The sequence below is a fragment of the Passer domesticus genome, chromosome 6, assembly GCF_036417665.1.
Source record: "Passer domesticus isolate bPasDom1 chromosome 6, bPasDom1.hap1, whole genome shotgun sequence".
NCBI lineage: Eukaryota > Metazoa > Chordata > Aves > Passeriformes > Passeridae > Passer > Passer domesticus.
Genome location: NC_087479.1, coordinates 48,841,533 through 48,861,004, shown reverse-complemented (window position 1 = coordinate 48,861,004; position 19,472 = coordinate 48,841,533). Strand labels below are relative to the sequence as shown.

The 19,472-nt window shown below is 42.1% G+C and overlaps 1 protein-coding gene across 1 annotated transcript; it reads left to right on the top strand.

Moving 5' to 3' along the window:
• The first annotated feature begins 118 nt into the window (after positions 1–118).
• MYOD1 (myogenic differentiation 1) lies at positions 119–3,884 on the top strand. The gene is made up of 3 exons (XM_064425336.1): positions 119–912; positions 2,394–2,472; positions 2,995–3,884. Exons 1-3 carry the CDS (start codon positions 358–360, stop codon positions 3,243–3,245), a joined length of 885 nt encoding a protein of 294 aa, XP_064281406.1. The 5' UTR covers positions 119–357; the 3' UTR covers positions 3,246–3,884.
• The last annotated feature ends 15,588 nt before the right edge of the window (positions 3,885–19,472 follow it).

Here is a 19,472-nt window from a genome sequence, read left to right as displayed (position 1 = left end):
ACCGGGGAAATGCAGCCCCGCGCGCATCCGAGCGCCCGGGCTGCCGCTGCCCCAGCGGGACACCGCACCCCCCCTCGGCCCCCGACCCGCCCGGCCGCGCCCCCCGGCCCGCCCCGTCCCGACCCGCCGCGCCGGGGGGCTCGGCCATAAATACGGCCCCGAGTGGCGCTCCCGGACCGGCGCGGCTGCGGAGGGGGTCGGGGCAGCAGCCAGCGCTGGTGGCCTCGCCTGGGAGAGGCTGCGAGAGTCTCGGCTCCGCGCACCCGCCCGGCCGCAGAGCAGCCCGGTCGAAGGCCCCTCCGCTCCGAGCCCCTCGCTGTCCCTCCTGGCCTAGCCGCTGTCCCGTCTGCCGCCCCCATGGACTTACTTGGCCCCATGGAGATGACGGAGGGCTCCCTCTGCTCCTTCACAGCCGCCGATGACTTCTACGATGACCCGTGCTTCAACACGTCGGACATGCACTTCTTCGAGGACCTGGACCCCCGGCTGGTGCACGTCGGCGGTCTGCTGAAGCCCGAGGAGCACCCGCACCACCACGGGCACCACCACGGGCACGAGGAGGAGCACGTCCGGGCGCCCAGCGGGCACCACCAGGCTGGCCGCTGCCTGCTGTGGGCCTGCAAGGCGTGCAAGAGGAAGACCACCAACGCCGACCGCCGTAAGGCCGCCACCATGAGGGAGCGCCGGCGGCTCAGCAAGGTCAACGAGGCCTTCGAGACCCTCAAGCGCTGCACCTCCACCAACCCCAACCAGCGCCTGCCCAAGGTGGAGATCCTGCGCAACGCCATCCGCTACATCGAGAGCCTGCAGGCCCTGCTGCGGGAGCAGGAGGACGCTTATTACCCGGTGCTGGAGCACTACAGCGGGGAGTCGGACGCCTCCAGCCCCCGCTCCAACTGCTCCGATGGCATGGTGAGTGCTGCAGGGAGGACTCCCTGCCACCAAGGTGCCCTGGACGCTGTTGGTCCAAACCTCAGCAGGGCAAGTCACCTCTTCCTGCCCTTCCTATAGCAGCTGCCTTCTGTACCTCCCCAGGCAGAAGACAAAGTCCTTTCTCGTGCCTTGAGCACCCGCAGCGAAGGGAGGTGGGGGCCCCACATGGCAGGATCTCTGGGAAAGAAGAAGAATCTCATACACACTTTGTTCCCTGGGATAAGAAGTTAGGCAGGTTCCCCATGTCCTGGAGAAACCAGGGCAAAGCTGCTGGGGGAGAACTTTGGGAAGCTGCCTGGAATGGGCACCTCGGGGCATTGCCTCTGATCCCCTAGCTCCTGAGGCATCTCTGTTTCCATCTTCTGCCCTATCATTACCTTTGAATCCTCTTAAGGACAGCAGAGAGCAAGGGCCCCCTAGGACATGGTAGTTCCACGGGAATTGGTAAGAGTCTGAGTTTTGTTTTCTGCCATTCATCATGACAACAGGAGGAGTGTCTAAGCAACGAGAATTGTCTTTCTTGACCCTTAAGAACAAGATTATCCATTTCTCTTCTCACTCACTTCATTCCCTCCATAGATATTTACAAGCAATGGGAAGGAGAATCCAGGCTTTCAGTCCTATTTGTACATTACGGGCATGGGAGAAGAAGGGTGGGTGCCAGAGCGGGTGTTTCATCCCCACGTCTTTTGGCTGGGGCTGCAGGTTCAGTCTCTGGTCTGACTCTGGGCTGGTGGCATGTGGTGACCAGAGTCCAGGACAGCTCTCTGGATAGGCCATGAACTGCCCTTTCAGACCAGAGATTGCTTTTTGTGCCCTGGTGGAGATAGTTCTTACTGAGTTGAGTATCTGCGATTATGAGATACTTAACAGATTGGAGAGATTTGCACAAATTATTCCTCTTCAAGATACAGCCTCTTTTAATACAGGAATTTAATTGTGGATTAAACTATTGGAAACAAATATATTAGTCAATGTTTTACAGCATTTTCTACATGAAATGGAAATGGGAAAGGAAACTGAAGGAAATACAAAGGGACAAGGTAGACAGAGGCTTGTAAAGAGGAATTCATGTTTAGAAAAATCTTCAAAAACTAAATTATAAAGACATAATTCCCCTTTCACACAGGTCTCAGGACACTCAGGTCTCCCTGTTGTAAACTAAAGATACATGAGGGGCTGTATCCGATCAGAATGCTGGGCAGCCTCATCTCATCTGTAAAGCTGCAGCATTTGATGCAAGAGTGGTAACTTAACCATGGAACAGCTGTGCCACATAAAATATTCTGGGGTGGACCCCATTCTAGCCATGTTTTTCCTTACTCAAAGAATCTACAAGTTGATGTCATTTCAGACAGGACTGGAATGATGGCAACAGATCAGAGCCTGAAATATGAAATTAGTTGGTTCCTGGGATTTGGGTAAGAGTCTGACCTCACTCGGATTTCTCTCCTTCCCAGATGGAGTATAGTGGGCCTCCTTGCAGCTCTCGCAGAAGGAACAGCTATGACAGCAGCTACTACACAGAGTCCCCAAACGGTGAGTACATGCCCCAACAGCAGTGTGAAACACCAGACAGAGGCAGGCAGTGCAGCAGCTTTCCTGTGCCTGCTCCGTGTCCAGCTGGGCTGAGAGAGGAGCCTTTCCAGCCAGCAAGATTTCCTCTAGGTGCATTTGCAAATATGGGCATGTGTTATAGCTGTATTTCCCAATTTGCAAACCTGAAAGTTGGATAGAAGTATGTTATTCTCTGCAACTAATTTCAGCATTTAACCATATTCTACATGAAGATGTCTTACTCTATCATTGATCCAAAATGGAGTAATTTATGATTGATTTCAAATCTGCTCTTCCCTTTCTATGGACTCAGTGAAGCCTTAGATCCTCCCTGTCCCCAGAGCAGCACACTGTGGTTGGACCTCTCTTCCATTTTGAAATTACAATCTGTTTTCTGGCTATTGGTGTCCTTCACCAATATCCATTTCCTCTGAGTCTTCACATGCCCACAAATGTGTTACTTACCCATTGGATAATCTGAGCACCTTTTTGTCTGTTTTTTAGATCCAAAGCATGGGAAGAATTCTGTTGTTTCCAGTCTCGATTGCCTCTCAAGCATTGTAGAGAGGATTTCCACAGATAATTCCACATGCCCTATACTGCCTCCGGTGGAAACTGTTGCTGAAGGGAGTCCCTGTTCCCCTCCAGAAGGAGTGAATCTGAGTGATGCTGGAGCCCAAATTCCTTCCCCCACCAACTGCACCCCACTCCCCCAGGATAACAGCAGCAGCAACCCCATCTACCAAGTGCTATAAGGACCCCTCCAGCTGGACTGCACCAAAAACCAATTTGCTCCGTTTGGCCTCGCTCAAGACCTGCCTTCTAAGGTTGAAAAGACTTCTTAAGACTTGTTCCAGTTTCAAAATATCACTGAAAATTCCTTCAACTATCTAACTTTGCAAACCTGTATCACTTCAAAGTACACATAGTTATTTATTGGTTGTTAAACTAAAGGTATTTAATACGTCTAGAGATAAAATCGTATACCATGGAATGGCCAATGTTTAATCTGGGCTGTGGGGAATAGGAAACTGGCTCTTGAATGTGGAGGAAAATAGAAATCTACAGCAGTAGTGGCATGATAGATCCTTCCTATTACTCCTGTTCTGGCCAAAATAAGGTTGTGGACCATTTTTTATAAAACTTTTGTATAATTGTAAATAAGAGTTGCTTTCCAAAAAAAAAAAAAAAAAGGAAAAAAAAAAGAAAAAGAGCAAAAATAAATAAATTAAAAAAAAAAAGAAAAAAACCCAAAAACTTAAAAAGGGAAAAAAATTAAAAATATTTAATATTGCTTGGTTTGTTGTGTCAAACTTTAACTTTATATATTTATACGATGTGGTTGCCAAGAATGTTTTCAACAGTATTCTAAATAAAGACCCTTATTTATAAAATCTGTGGTGTTATCTTGACTTTCGTTAGGGCTTCTAGAATTACTAGTGCATTTAGGAGTGGTATTAGATCCCTGCCTTGGCAGGAAGATACAGGCTCTGATTCAGCAAAGAAATCAAGAACATGCTTCAGTTGCACTACTTTGCATAAATATGCTGCTGTCAAAGGGTCTCCTTTCTCTATATTCTGCTGTGGTCACTGCTAAACCTAGACCTGAGCATCACAGGTCATTATTAGAAGGGTCAATAACTAAGCATGTTTCTCCTCCTGCCCCCAAAATTTACAATTACATTGTAGGACTTGATATTAAAAAGATGTGTTGAAACTAAGAATCACAAAAAATTAGACACTCCAAGTTCCAATGTAGCTACTGAAACCATACAAAACTCACAAGAACAGATACTATATTTTGGGACAAGTGTTCACATTTTTCATTCAAGTTCTATTTTGTAAGTGTTTGTACCAAGTTCATGTATTCTCAGGTATTAGAAACTAATTGAAAATGAGTTTTTGTCATAAAGTTCAAGTCACAGGTTACAGTTTTCCTCAAGTTCAAGTTGGAATGTAGGCCAAAGATAGGCAGTTTTAATTTGGATTTGAACTTTATGCATCTCTGGCAGCACTGCTCCAGGGATTTGCTTCTTGTTTAGAGCCTCTCTAAAAATAACCAGTGGGCTCTGTTTCATTCAGTATCTATGTGTAACCTTGAAAGCTGGCTGTGCAACTGAAAAATGTTTAGCCCTGAGCTGGTTGTCATTGGAAAGTAACAATCAGGGCATTTCTGTGCATCTGGACAAGAATAACCAGCAACTGCAACCTGTTTCCCCTATCACATCCCTATGATTTATGGATTTTGTAGAAACATCACAATAAAATAAAAACAGAAAACACACTGAAAATCGATCTAGGTATCGTCACCATCCCTAAATACTTTGATGACAGACCAGTCATTGTATTCTCTGTTAGGTGACTCTCATAGAAGGAGTTTGTGCAGCTCTTACCTTAAGCAGGAAAATGAAAGAGGGAACAGCTAATTCCAGGGAATGTCTGCCACTCCTTTAATTGTGTATGGCCTTGAAGATCAATGTTCTGTGGAGAGGAGAGGAGCAGGCTGCCATGTGTTGAGCAGAGCAATGCAGTTGCTTCTCCTTCTTCCTGGGGCAGTCATGCTCCAAGCTTGGTGATTTATCTGAAGCCAGAGAGGCAGGGATGGTAGCAGCCATGGGTATTCCTTCCTCATCCCTGAGCTTGTGGTCATGGTGGATGATAAATCAATGTCAAAGCACAGGACCATTCTGAGGAGCAGCCCAGTCTCCCACGGGTCAGAGGAGCCTCCAAGGCACAACTGGCCACTCAGCATCTTCAGCAAAGTCCAGCTTTGTAAAGGTCTCCCAGTGATTCCCTGTGGGCAGAAAACACTCCAGCCCATCAAGATTGAGCTTACTCCTTTCAATTTTCCATTAAAAATAAAAATCAAACTAATTTGAGAATGTGCTAATTCATACTGTCATGAATCGGGAGGGTCTCTACTAAGGCTGGAAAAATAGCCCAGGTTAGTTGGAAGCCTGTATCCCTTATAACAGCTAAGGAGAGACAGTTGCCTCAAAAATCAGGACCTCACACATCATCAATATCATTTTCATTGCCTTCAGCAAACAACCAGGCCCACAATGCAAAAGATTTAAAAAAAATGCTTTTGTGAAATACTAAAATCTTTTAATCCCCATAATTTGAGACTGGCAAAAGTATCAATTTTACTGCCATTAAATAGCAACCAAAAGTATTTTGGTGGCACAGGAATGACAGAGGCTCTGGACATGCAGGCAGCACAGAGGTCATGACTGCCTTGCTTGCACCCCACTTCTGAGGGACACAATGGGGGGTACCTGGCTGTAGGGCTGGCATGGCAGAGCGGGCACAGGGCACTGGTGCTCAACAATGTACACGCAGTTCCATGTGAAGTCATGTATATTGCATTTCACTGATTTATTTTAGCCACCCGAGTTTCCACATACTGATGTTAATGTTACAACAGAGAACAGGCATTTAGCACATCCCAAAATAGATGGATGGATGGATGATGAGGAAAAAATATTCATAGGTTTCCTATGCAGAGCCCATCTTTCTCCCATTGATGTCAGTGAGAAAAGTTCACTGGAGTAAGGCCAAAGGGCGTCAGCACTGATAAATACATTTTTAGGTTACAAATACATTTATTTTTTTACTTAGATAAGGAAAATTGTTCCCCTGTGCCATTTCTTTCTGTTTATTTATAAGGTAATAAATATATTAAAAATAAAGCCCTGTGCATCAAGAGGATAGCATGTAACTGATAGAAATATATCCCAGTCTAAGAGTAAATATTTTGAGGCTAGTAATATTTGGATTCAGAGCTTTAGTTTAGTTCTGACACAGCCAAGGAGCATATGCAAGGCTGATCCAACATATACAAACTTTGGTTCTTAAACTGGGCTCCTGAAGATGAATTTAAGCATTTAGGGTTGATCCTACAAGACAAAGTGCAGCCTACCTTGGTCGACAGAAACACTCCAGCATGGGCTCTGAACACAAAATGATAGTCTGAAAGTTTCTATCACATAAACTTTCCAGTCCAATGTGATGTTTCCTAAGGAACACTGCTTCCAAAGGCAAAGTCATACAGATACAAACAAATAAAGGAAAGTAGCTGTCTTCAAACATAGTGATAAGTGTGCATTTTAGGAATGTTTGATTTGATTTGGTAGCTTAAGAAAGCACTGCATGATAAACCCATCGTTACTGGTTTATCTCACTCAAACCACTGCTATGGAAAAAGTGAAAAGGAATACATTTATACCTCACTTACATGTAATAAATGCTCCGATTTTACATTTCATCAGATCATTTGCCAGTACGAGAATGAAGAGGATCTTTTTCCTACTTTCAATATTCCACAACAAAGTGCAATAAAATTGCAAATAACAATGTTAAACACCATTTCCTACATTAACATAGCAATACTGCTACAGAAGTATTTCACATACTGAACATTCAATTTTAGGTAAAAGATATATGAACTATTCCTGGTATATGTTTTCCCTTTAAAAAGATGTTATTATCTGTATCCAAATATATAAAAGAAATATTAAATTGGCAGTCACTTCACACCAGATGCTGCTCTTCTAAAATGACTTGTCATTTTCAACTCAAGATAAAGACCTTAAAAAAAATCCCTTGAAAGTGGACAGAAAAGCAGTTTTCATTTTACATCTTACATTTTGCAGAGACATTTGAAAGGTTCAAAGTGTGCAAAGGGCCAAAACAACCATCTTCAGAAGAACTACATTCAAAGCAGACTATTAAACCTTTCTACCTCATACCTAATGAATTTTAATGAATTAATTAATTAATATTTCATTTTTGTTTAAAAATTTCCTTGAAATCAGTAGGAATATTTGCAGGCTACTGCACATAATACTGTGTGGGATAGTGTTCACGTAGTAGTGCAAAGCCAGGACAAACTCCCTGCTGTGACCCTTTGCTCGTGCTCTGGTCACTGACCCATTTCTGTCACAACGCTTTCAGATGTGCTGATGCCCCTGAGCACAACCCTCTGAACAAGCTGCCAGGCTTTAGTGCTCACCTGATCTTCAAAGTACCGTCCAGAAACTGCCCCCATAATAGTGCTGAAAGCCTACAACAGCTCCTAAACGAGTGGCTGACACGCAGCCTGTGATAGCAGGAGATGGTATGAAGGTCATTTCACATAACTTGCATGTGGCAATCTTGGCTTCACAGGCAGTAGGTAAAAAGGCCTCTGTAGAGTCAGAGTGCAAATCTCTGACAGCACGACCTGGAGATCATCTTGGGAGGCACATCCAAGTACCTCATCAAGCACTATTTACTATCAGCTCACCCTCCCTCAGCCTTTCAAATCACTGGTTTTCTAGTAAAACTGTTGAACAGCCATGACCTCCTCTCCTTGATGGATGCAGCATGCCCCCTTCTCAACAGGCTTGTTGCACAACTGGGAATGTCATTAAGTGGAGACCTTCCCATATTTGACATTTCAGGGCTAACAAGGGAGGGGATGGTCCCTAGCATAATAAAGAAGGGCTGTCAGATAGTCCTTTCCCTCCCAGGACCCAGCAGAAATTAGGAACATGTCTGACAGAGCCATTTCAGCCAGGACAAGGAATCCAGAAATTTCCCTGTGGACCCAGAAACCTACATTTTGCATACACAGCCACTTCTGAATAAAGATCTTAACACTGTAAGCTAATGGTGAAAACTGATCTATCCTGTAACCACGGGGTGATAGAAAACCTCAGGGGTTTCCCAATAATAGAGTCAACATGGCACTGAATTCACATTTTCTTACTACAGCACTAATTACTTTTATCATCTACAGGCATCTTAGCAACATCAACAAGTGTGCTATTTCATGTAATAGTCAATGCATAACCTCACATTTATCAATAGCAAGGCAAATACTGTAACTATTTATTTAAAAATTACTTAAAACAGACAATAACCCACTTAATCACACGACTGAGGGAGGTTGCAATTTCATTGGCATGTTGTTATTTTCTGTTGGCAGTCAGATTCACTCAGAAGCCTGGTCTCAGCACAGTTACCACATAGTGCTGCATATCCATGGCAGTAAAAGGGGTTCCCCAATCTCCACAGTTCTCCCTTAATCCACCTGAACTGACCTTGAGCCTTTTCTGGTCCAACAGCCACATCTGCTGGGAAAAATATTAACTACATTTCTTCCTGAAATCGTTGCTTGGTGAACTCCATGTCCTGTTTTATCATCTTTCCATAATGTAAAGTTTGTTGGTGCAGAAATAGCAAAAATATTCACAGTCTTCAGACAGCATCTGGAGGCCCATATACTAGGAGCATTAAGAAAAATATATTGGAAAAGCCAATTTCCTCCCTACTAAGAACCCTCTACAGAAACAGAGTGAAAAAAATTGTACAAATAGTATGGTTGGTTGGGTTTTGGCTTTTTTATTGCTAGACAAATTCTGGGGCACAACTCTATTTTTCTTTGAGTGAAAAATAAAGACAAAAGGAAAGAGAAAATGGAAGGTCTTTGAATGCATTGTGTGGCCTGTGCTGAGAGCAGTGGTCCTGAGGGAGACAGGCTGCTTGCCCAGAAGGCAGGTGGGGAAGATGCAGAGGAACTGCAGAGGACAGCAGGATCACAATGACATTCTCTGGTGACAAAGTCCCTCAGTAGGGCACAAATCTTGGCCAATAGACCAAGGGAGGTGATTTTTCTCTCTCTACTCTGCTCTGGTGAGATCCCACCTGGAGCTGTGCCTCCAGATCTGGGTCCTCAACACAGAAGGGATATTGGGGTGAGTCCAGAGGAGGCCACCAAGATGATCAGAAGGATGGAGCATCTCTCCTATGAGGAAAGGCTGAGAGAGTTGGGATTGTTTAGTCTAGAAAAGAGAAGGGTTCAGGGTGGCCTTTCAGTACCTGAAGGGAAAATACAAGAAAGATGAAGAGACACTATTTAAAGACCATGTAGTGACAGGACAGAGGGGAATGGTTTCAAGCTGAAAGAGAGTAGGTTTAGATTAGGTATAAGGGAGAAATTCTTTACTGTGAGATTGGTGAGACACTGGCACAGGTTGCCCAGAGAAATTGTGGGTGCCCCATCCCTGGAAGTGTTCAAGGCCAGGCTGCATGGAGCTCTAAGCAACCTGGTCAAGTGAGAGGTGTCCCTTTCCATAGCAGAGGGGTTGGAACAAAATGATCTTTAAGGTCCTTTCCAACCCCAACCATTCTATGATTCCTTTTATGCTTCGGCCACACAACATTCTCTTTTTTCACATCAGTGCTTTACTTCTGAATCCCAAACCAAATTAAACAATACCTTTTTGTCCTGAATTTTTTTACTTGTTTTTATGGCACCTGTGAGTTTCCTGAGGCAGGAGCCTAGACAATCCACATTTGAGAGATGCTGCTTGCTGCAGTGTGTAAGTACTTTTTTGAACCAAGAAGCAGCAAGAAGCAGTGTGTAGGCTTTTCTCCAGGCCACCGGAGGGCAGCATTTCCACGAAAAACAGGACTTCAACTTTTTTTCTTTTTTTTTTTTTTTTTTTTTTTTTTTAGTGTATCCATTCCTTCCCCCCCCTCCCCCCAAACGCTCCCATCTAACTCTTTCTCAGCTCAGGTAGAGAGTATCATTTCACACCGCGACAACTGAAATCAATGAGCCAAATTTCTACCCAGTGTAAATTCATCAGTCATACTGGCAGTTGACACAGTGTATTGGGATTATTACAGCAAGTACAAGCTCATGGTTTGAGTTTGGATGCTCAAAGATGCATTTTTATGGAAAAAAACTGCAGGCTTTTGTGTCTATATGACAAGGCATCCTGATATGTGGACTAAAGTTCAGGATGAAGAGCATCACAGAGCAAAGCATTTATACAACAGCTTGTAAAGGGAGACCCATTCTCCATGCAGGGCACGTAATGCTCTCATTACAGATCTAATGGCATCGAAATACAAATGAATGCAAGGGGGTTCACGTGTCACACGTGTTCCTTTGTATGGGGCAGGTCACACTAACATCCCTTTGTTCCCTTTGGAAAGGAAGCGGGTATGTGCCAGGCACTCACGCTCTATGCTCTCACAGGCTGTCTTCTGCAGAACTACACGCTTGAAACAGCTTGCAGTTGAAAGCCAGCTGCACAAAATGTAGTCCCAAACATGCCTTTCAAAAGCTTCACAAATGCCAATTACATTAAGCGATAAGAAAAAAAGCAACGAAGTAATGTGCCTAATTAACAAAGCTAGAGATGGAGCCAGCCACTTGGTTTGAAGTACTTCCAAGAGAGATGTTAAGTGCAATGGTCAGGGCAACTCTGGAAGAAATAAATTAACATGCTGGGTTAATATTTCAAGCTCTGTGGGAGTAAAAACTGTGTGTGGTAAGGGGAAACAAAGGTAAAAATATCACAGGGTACTATTCTGTTTGTTTGTTTGCCAAGGACACTTTAGCTTTTGCCATTTATTATTCTTCATGGTATGCTCAAAATTATGCAAGAAGACATAAAAGTGTCAGCATTGCGTCACTGGCCTTGCTAAATTTATCTTTTACCCACCTGTTAAATCTCAGCTCAAGGTCAAGAGAAAAACCATTTTAAGTGAATGGACTATGAGATAGACACATTCATGAAAAATATCTTAGTAGGGTTCTTTTATCTTTAGTACTATCTGCAACCACAGCTTAAAATATTCCCCACACTATAGGACAACAGTGGAGTTTTTTTCTGGTCCTCATAAATAAGAGCAGCTAACTGACAGCTGCCTGGTTCCAAATTTTAGATACCTGTGGTTGGGAAAGCTCAGGCCTTCACAAACTCTCGAATTCCAGCAAGTAGTGTGGCTTGAATCCATTCCAGTACTCATCTGTTGGCAGCTGTTTCCATCTGCTCCTTCTTGAACCATTCTGCTCACTCCCTAGGGAAGAGCAGGAAGACTGTCACGCAATGCACTTGCTTGTTGTGAGCTGGCTGCTCGTGTTTTACCCCAATCTGTTATCTCACCTCATCTGCTCTCTGGCCTTTTTTTGCCATAAGAATTCTGAGTTCTGCTCTGCACCTCAGAAGGGGGAAAATAAACCCCAAACCAACCATTTCTCAAATTATTCCTTCTTTTAAGTACAAATAATTATTATGAACAAGAGATACGGAAAAGATTGATTGGATCACTGAGTCCTCACAGTTAATCACACAGTGATTCCTGCATGTATGTTTTGCAGCTAAAAGTGTCTGACATACCTTCACTTTGTGATGAGGGAAGGCAGATGCCCTTCAAGCACTCCATGACCATTACCTGTGGCTTTTTTTGGTTTGGTTCTGTGGTAAAACACAAAATGGAGAAAGAGGGAAAAAAAAATCAAAACTAACATTTTCTATTTTAGACATCAGCATTTATGTTTCCAGACTTGCAGCTGAGCCTTTAAGAACTTTGGTTGACCGAGCAAATGTCTATGCACATTAAGGTTTCTCTCTTAATTTGTCCCACTGCTATTTTATGTACTTGTTAACTTGATATCTACACATTAACATTAATTGGCCAGACTAAGCAAAAGGTTTTATTTTTTTTTAAACAAGATAATTAGTTTTATATTTTCATCTTTGAAAGTTTTAATTTATACTTTGATATATTATCTCTAGCCTGATTTCCAGCTAGACCAAATCTCCTGAAGTCTCTTGGGCATTCAAAATTTTCAGGTGTACCTGAAAATGCAAACTTGTGTTCAGAAACATCTCTTCTTTTCTCAGTCCCAAAGTACCTGAAAGTACATTCCTAAACATAAGCAGCATTCTGCAGATCCTATTCAGCCTAGGGTTCAGAGGGGAGAAATACTCAATAAGAGAAGCAATACAACAGAATATGGAAACAAAGCTGAGGAAGATTCCATTTGTAACACAAATGCAATCATCTGGATTTTGCCCTAGCCAGAATTATACATATTTGTGGATATATTGGTCAAAATCCTTCCTAAGGGCTTTACGAGCATCAACTCAGGAAAGCAGAGTAATTTCACTGACTTGCCCCATCACATTTTCTGTGCTGCACTGTCCTTTGCAGCATGTATCTGTCTGCCTGGATTATGCAGTGGTCAGACTGGGCCACATGAGCACAGCACCACTTCAGCACTTCTGCATGGAAACCTTTCTATATAATGAAGGCTTCTGAAGGGGCTTGGCATGATAAAGCAATTAGGAAACATCTTGGCCCACATCCTGAATTACTACCACACAATCAACCATTTCCTCCACTTTTTAACAGGGAGGATAAGCTGGCGAACAATTTCAGAAGAACTTGTAGAAATCTATCGTATTTTTTATTACGATTGGAAAATTTTCAAAGAAAAAAAGGTCTTTATTATAGGTTTGAGAACTGGACCCTCCTGTTTTCTTGTTGCCCATAGGAGATAAATAAAATAAACATGCTATTGTAGGCCCTCTTAGGATGAGAATCCATCCTAGAAGAGCAGAAAAGTCCAAGTTTGTATGAGAATGGACATTTCTTAAGGAAGACCCAACTCTGATTTCTTGCAGGCCAACTGTATATTTTGTCCCACTGTGATCCTTCTCTGCTTCCTCATTATTTCCCAATTCCTTCTACTGCTGGGCTACCTAGAGGCAAAGACTACAACTGCAAAACCTGGCAGAACCCACAGATGAATCAGAGTGAATCAGTAAACAATGACTAAAAGTGCAGCGTCATAGGAACAAGCATATCACTGTGCCTCAAGTTAAATCATTTAAATACAAACCTGCTGCAAATCTTAACAGGAATTCCAGCCACGGTCTGGAGGGCTGGTATAGTCCTATTGCACTGGAATTCCTATAGAAGTCTTCCCCAGGAAACCTGGTAGAGCACGTTCCTGCTTCCTGGAGTGCAGAAACCATTCATTATAGCGTGTCCCAGAAGGGAAAGGCAGAGGACAAGCTAATAGAGGTGCCATCCCTTCACTATTGCCTTTCTTCTAGCTCTGAACACTTCATTTAACTGTAACAAAAAGTTGCTGTCAATGCTGAGGCATAGGCCCAGGCATGAGACAGGATAAAGAAACCTTCATTTCCAGAAGCTGGTCCAAGATTTGGGACAGAAAGTAGATTTTGCTTTCCATTTACTCACGTTGATATTGTACAAATCCTGGCTTTTGACAAAAGAAATGCAGCAGATTTCATCCTTAGTGCCAATTATTTAACTAGCATCACTGGAATTATTATACTTTATATCTCTTCATATGCAGCATTCAAATAATTATTTCTACAGGATTAAATGTCATATTTCATGGGACTGGCTGTGTAAATATTTACAAAGCTAGAGAATAGAAAAGACATCTCAGAGTTATGGATTCATGTCAAATATTGAGAAGCTGGGTTAATCAAGGGATTTAAGCAATGCTTTAAAACTTTGAGTCAGCATTGTAGAGATTTATTTAAACCACTCTTACCTTTTAACATCTAAAGTTTTACAAATAATTTATAACAATAAAGACTTTCAGGCCATTTTCCCATCTGTTTGTCTGAGGACATTTCAGTTACTATTGTGAACTCAGTAGGCTGAACAAATAATAACAGCTGTGAAAAGTGAATCATTCAACAAAAACAAAGTTCTCATTTCACTAAAAAAAAAAGGTAAGACATTTTCTAATTATTTTGTTGTATCAGAGAAATAGCCAGCTGATGGGCAAGCTTATACATTTTATAAAATGGAGCATATTGCATACTCCTCAGTCAGAAACAGACCCTATATTTTTCTGGTTTTTTGGTGGTTAAATGAAAAAGATACACTTGCAGCACTGAGAGCTGCATGCCTTTTTCAAGAAAAGACTAGCACCTCCTGTTCTGTATTCTGTATATAGTAGTTGTGAAATACATATGTCTGTATCTATGTGTTTGTGTCTGTTGCTATGTTCATGCACCTGCAAATTGGCTGAGATCTTAAAAACATAATGACAGCATTAGTAGAGTTTTGTTTTCAGAAAAGGCTGACTAGGCCAGTCTGAGAAAGTCAGGGACCTTCTAGGACCCCAAAAACAAATCAGCTAATAAAATAAAGCTAAGTCCCTGACCTTTTCTGAAAGTCTAGCTGCAGTACATGGTAGGAATTAAATGGCTCCAACCTATGTGCCCTCTTTTGGCAATGCAGATTCAGAGCCCTCAGGATGACTGAGCTCAGCTCGTAGTAATGAGTTTAGATAAGTGGTTTTTGGTGATGTGCTGACAGGAAACTTCCAATTGTAAGCTCAATTTTCCTCATCACCAGCTGGATTTTTGCTGGATCACACCTAGCTCAGCATGAAGAAGAGGGACAAATCTATATCCTTCCATAACAAGGTATTGTAACAAAGCAGCACATTAGCTGAATGCCTAATTTCAGATGCTTAAAGTAGATTTTGCTATGATTTAGCCCCGTGATTTCTTGAGGGGCAATTATTTCTGTTTAGGGGAATGTCTCATCAAAGACAAATCCTGACACTTTTACTTCAGCCTGGACTTGAGGACGTGCTCCAAAAGAAGCACAGTGCTTCACCCAGGCCAGACTTAAGGAACTGGGGGTTAGACAGACAACTCACCAGTTTTTTGTAGTGGTTATTGCCATTTTTGCCAGGAAGGTGAAGTCTTCTCTTTCCCTACAGGTAAAACAGTTTAGAAATCTCCCTAGCCCTTCAGCAAGCAGCAGAACACCACTTCCACCACCTTGCCTTACTTGTGGGCACCATCTCTATAATTGTATCTGCTTGGTTCCATCTCCCATCAATTTTCAGCAAAACCAAATGGATTCAGGTGGGAGTTCCTCTTCGTTAACAGAATGGGTAAAGACCAAATATGATCTCTAACATGTCACAATGTTACTTCCGTTTTTTTTCCAGAGCAGCTTCCATTTATCTCACAGTTTGGTGCACTCTTTCTCAAGGATCCCAAAGGAATTTGCAAATCAAAAAAGAACATTCACTCAGAAATGTCAGCCCAGTAGAAATGGATGAACAAGTGCAACTCATGAGGCAAAGCACAGCAAATACTTCTCAGCCCAAAGCAAAGCCATGCAACAGTTGGAAAACATAGATGGGAATGAAGTACATATTCAAGCAAAACTAAAGTAATTAAGAATAAAAAAAATCCAGCTATAAAAGTGCAGGAACAAGCATTTAGCCATAAATTCTGCTGCTCTGGTTACTCTCATTAAAAGCATCATGCCTTCTTTGTATCAGGCTTTGGGCTACACATCTCTTCAGACATGCAACCTCTCTATGACTCCCTCAGTCAACACCAAGCATGAACCCACAATTTTTTTCTCTATTCTCATTCTTTCTATGAAAGGCTTTCATCCAATTAATGACAATTCAGAGGGGTAAATCGAGCCTTTCAGAAAAGTAATAACATCTGTGTGATTGCAGCTGCTTTATTTTTAAATGATTTTCAAGGACAAAATGAGTACATTGCATGCTGAAGTCCATCACAGCTTTCCATTTGAAGACCTCAAACCAAATGATTTACAAGGGTCAGTGCTAACAGATAGAGCAATTCACAGCATGATGTAATCTAAAACTGATAAAAAACTGCACTGAAATACTGTTGAGTTGTCATGAATTTAATACAAGAGAGCACAGGCTGAATTATAGCATTCAAGCATTGCAAAACTGGTCCTCCAACCCTGGCTGCCTTTTCTTTTGAGGTTATAACTCTTACAAATAATTCTCTCAGCCTCCTCCAGCTTTAAAACATTTTGAAAGTATTCTCCAGTTTTATTCATAGCTGTGCACAAAGTCACAGGTTCTCTCAACATCTTTTTCTCTTCATATTGTTACAATAGGTCATTCTTTTTCTTTGAAGAGAAACTGAGTGATGAAGTCAGAGCTAGGCTTACATTTCAGGAGCAGGAGCTTCTTCAGCAGTCACCATTGTTGGTGTCCTCACTAGAAACCCCAGTGAAGGAAGAGGCTACAGAGAAGTGCAGAATCAAGTACTCTTGACACACCAGTAAAGCACCAAAGCATACAGCAAAGCTTCCTCATGTGCACTTCTGTGCTTATACAGCTTGGGATTTGGATCTGTCAATCCAGGGTCTTCAGTAAGAGGAAAAATATCTTCATACAATAATGAATATAATTAAATAAAATTTTAGAGAAAGGTTAAAATTTTACTTTAAATTAATGAGTTACTAAGTTTAGGAGTGTTAGGGAAGATATGCTCAGTCATCTCCCACATTGAGAAGAAAGCTCCTTTGGAGTTAGAAATCACTGCAGTTCTCAGCTAAAGAAGTAGAGAACAGGGGGATTAACAAAAGAATAGCATGTGAACCCACTAGTTTATTTTTTTAGTTTGTAGACAGAATTTAGACTTCTGTCTGAAAGACAATCTACTTTTTCTTGTATATCATTGCTCGGAGGATACTGAAGTATAGGGCAACAAAGGTGATCCCAGTATACCAGACACAGAGGGGAAAGGAGGACTTACTCTTCCTGTGTCATCAGAACAGTGAGGTGACCTAACATCAGTGACAAAATTAGTAAATGGACTCACTCTCTAACTCAGCTACACAGTAGTTTGAAAACTAAAATATATCTATGGCTAAAAGTTATTCTTGCACTATCACCATTAAAATTTTTGAGTTAGAAGAACAGCTAAAGTTACAGACAGACCAACAGGACTGCTCAAAGTGCACAGATACTCTCCTGACAGTAGGTGTGCCACAAGGGAGACCTTCAGAGTGACCTTTCTAAACTCTACAGCTCGTTTTCCTCACTTAGGCCAGATTTTGGTCACCCCCAGCTCAGCGTAGATGATCATCAAAATCTCTTACCAGTTATCAGAATAAGTTCAGAGAAAAGTGTATTTCCAAGGTGAATGGCTTTTAATGCATTTAAAAATTTTCTGGTAACAGCACCTGCAGCTGCTGCTGCTATACCATAATCCTTTTCCAAACAGATTGTGAACTGTTTGGAAAACCTACCAACCCTGTGCTTCCTACAGAGGTCTCCCAGCATAATTAAGGCTGGTTTAGTTATTTTTAACATGTAAAACTTAGTAAAATTAATTAATAAGTTAACTTAAAATGACAAGTTGTACCACAGAAAAGCTAGATGGGGACTCACACATCCACCTTCATATTAAGTCCTCCTTAAAGATATCAAATATAAACCAGATGTTTAAGGATTTAAAGATGTCAAACATGAACTATAATAAAATCCAGTTATAACAGCATTAGTTTTCATGGGACTAGGAGAAGATAAGTCCTACTGTCAAGTTTGGGATTAATCATAATTCCACAGAAAGTTTTGTCTGCAAATTGGAACTTGCAAAATTAGATGATTTTGTTTGTCTATCATAATCCAAACATTTCTAATTATGAAAAATTATTTTTTAAAAATTAAACTAGAATGTTATATTGCTATATGGCAAGCTTAAAGCAAAACTTTGCTCAGACACAGCAGCTGCTAGACTGTCTTAAACCTTCCATTCCATGCAAGCCAAAGCCATCTATGTGGTGTTATCAACTATGGCTAATTAAACAAATGCAAACCATGCTGCAATCTACCATGCAAAGTAAACTCTTTGTGCCTTAATATGCAGCTATTTTGTCACATGATCCTTGTTACATAAAGATAATATTTTTGAACACTTTCCCTCTCAAGCTTCAATATAAACTTCAAACATGATTTGATTTCAAACATCATTTTCATTTTCCACGTGAAAATGATGTCTAAGCTTACGTTCCAATTTACCTTCTATTTCAGCAGCTATCTTGGTCCAGATCTCACAAGCTCCTGCTTGCCCATCAGTCTCTGATTTGGGGCCCTCTTTCATGTCTTTTGAAACATCCAACTCTTCTGTTTCTACCAATGCTTCTTCATCAATTACAGCCTTACAGTAGCTTCAAAGAAACCTTACAGGTCACTTAAGCATGGCCTCCCCACCCGAGTCTGTGAACACTCTCTTTAAACAAGCTTTCCAGCTTTTAACATTTACTCCCAGATGACTTCTGAGGTCCTGCACCACCCTCCTTCAGTTCCCCAGACAGGAAGGGAAACCCAAACAAGGGAAGCTGCACCATATCTCTTTCGTTCCCACAGTCACCTTAGATCCCAACACTGAAATTCCTGAAGAGAAATCACTCACTGCAGGTAAGGTAACATGGAAGGCAGGAGCTAATGAGATGGGAGTCTTTAAAGTTGTGGCTGTGACCAGAAGGACCCACAAGCCTATGGTTCACAGGCTCTTAACATCTTTCCTGGGTCACCTGCCCTCCATATCCTTCATTAACTCTCAGAACGTACCCTACAGCTCTTTCCCATTGGTCCCCAGATCTATTATTATCAAAAATAGGCATTTACTATGATTTAAAAGAATTTTGCATGTATTATTTTTGTCAGTGAGTCAACACTCTCTTTTCCTTTCTTAATGCCAGGCTTGGGTTTGCAGCCCTCTTCTCCCTCCGTGTCCTCTGGCTGGCAATTCTCAAGGATTTTAGATAGTGTTTCTGCACTTGTGATTCTCAGATTCTCCCTCTGTCATCAACCTTTCTGCCTCTGTTCAGTCCCAGCGCTGAAGCTGCTGTCTGGCATCTCTTCCTGGAGATTTTTTCATCAGTTTATGCTAGCTCAAGTGCAGAGTTGCCTTGATTTAGCCTCACTTTCCCATTTCTCATTCATAGCTGATACGAGTAACATACTCCCATTCCTGCTGTCTTCCCTCCCTTTTCCCAAGAGTTGCACACAAATAGCACCAGATCCCAGGCCTTCCTTCTACCTCACCAGCTTAAAGAGCAGCCTGTTACCATTTTCACAGACAAATCTGCTGGTTAGACCTCTTTGGAATATCTCACCACAGCTACCACAAAGTTTTCTTCTCTGCATCCCAACCATGCAATGCCCTTTGCAAGGAAGCTGCAGGTGACCAAACACCTCATCTCACAAACCTGAGTGCACCAATTGCTCCTTCACAGCCCTCCACTTGTTCTTCACCTGCTGTTCCCACACATCTGAATTTCTCTCCTACTTGGAAGTTCAACCTGGCTGCATTCCCCGGGTCTGCCCTCTTCTTTTAAGCATTGTGTCG

Excerpts from the sequence above, each read along its gene's own strand:
- MYOD1 (XM_064425336.1), top strand. The coding sequence starts at position 358 with ATGGACTTACTTGGCCCCATGGAGATGACGGAGGGCTCCCTCTGCTCC. Across the intron at positions 913-2,393 it reads CCAACTGCTCCGATGGCATG|ATGGAGTATAGTGGGCCTCC; the intron begins GTGAGTGCTGCA and ends TCTCCTTCCCAG. Across the intron at positions 2,473-2,994 it reads CTACACAGAGTCCCCAAACG|ATCCAAAGCATGGGAAGAAT; the intron begins GTGAGTACATGC and ends TCTGTTTTTTAG.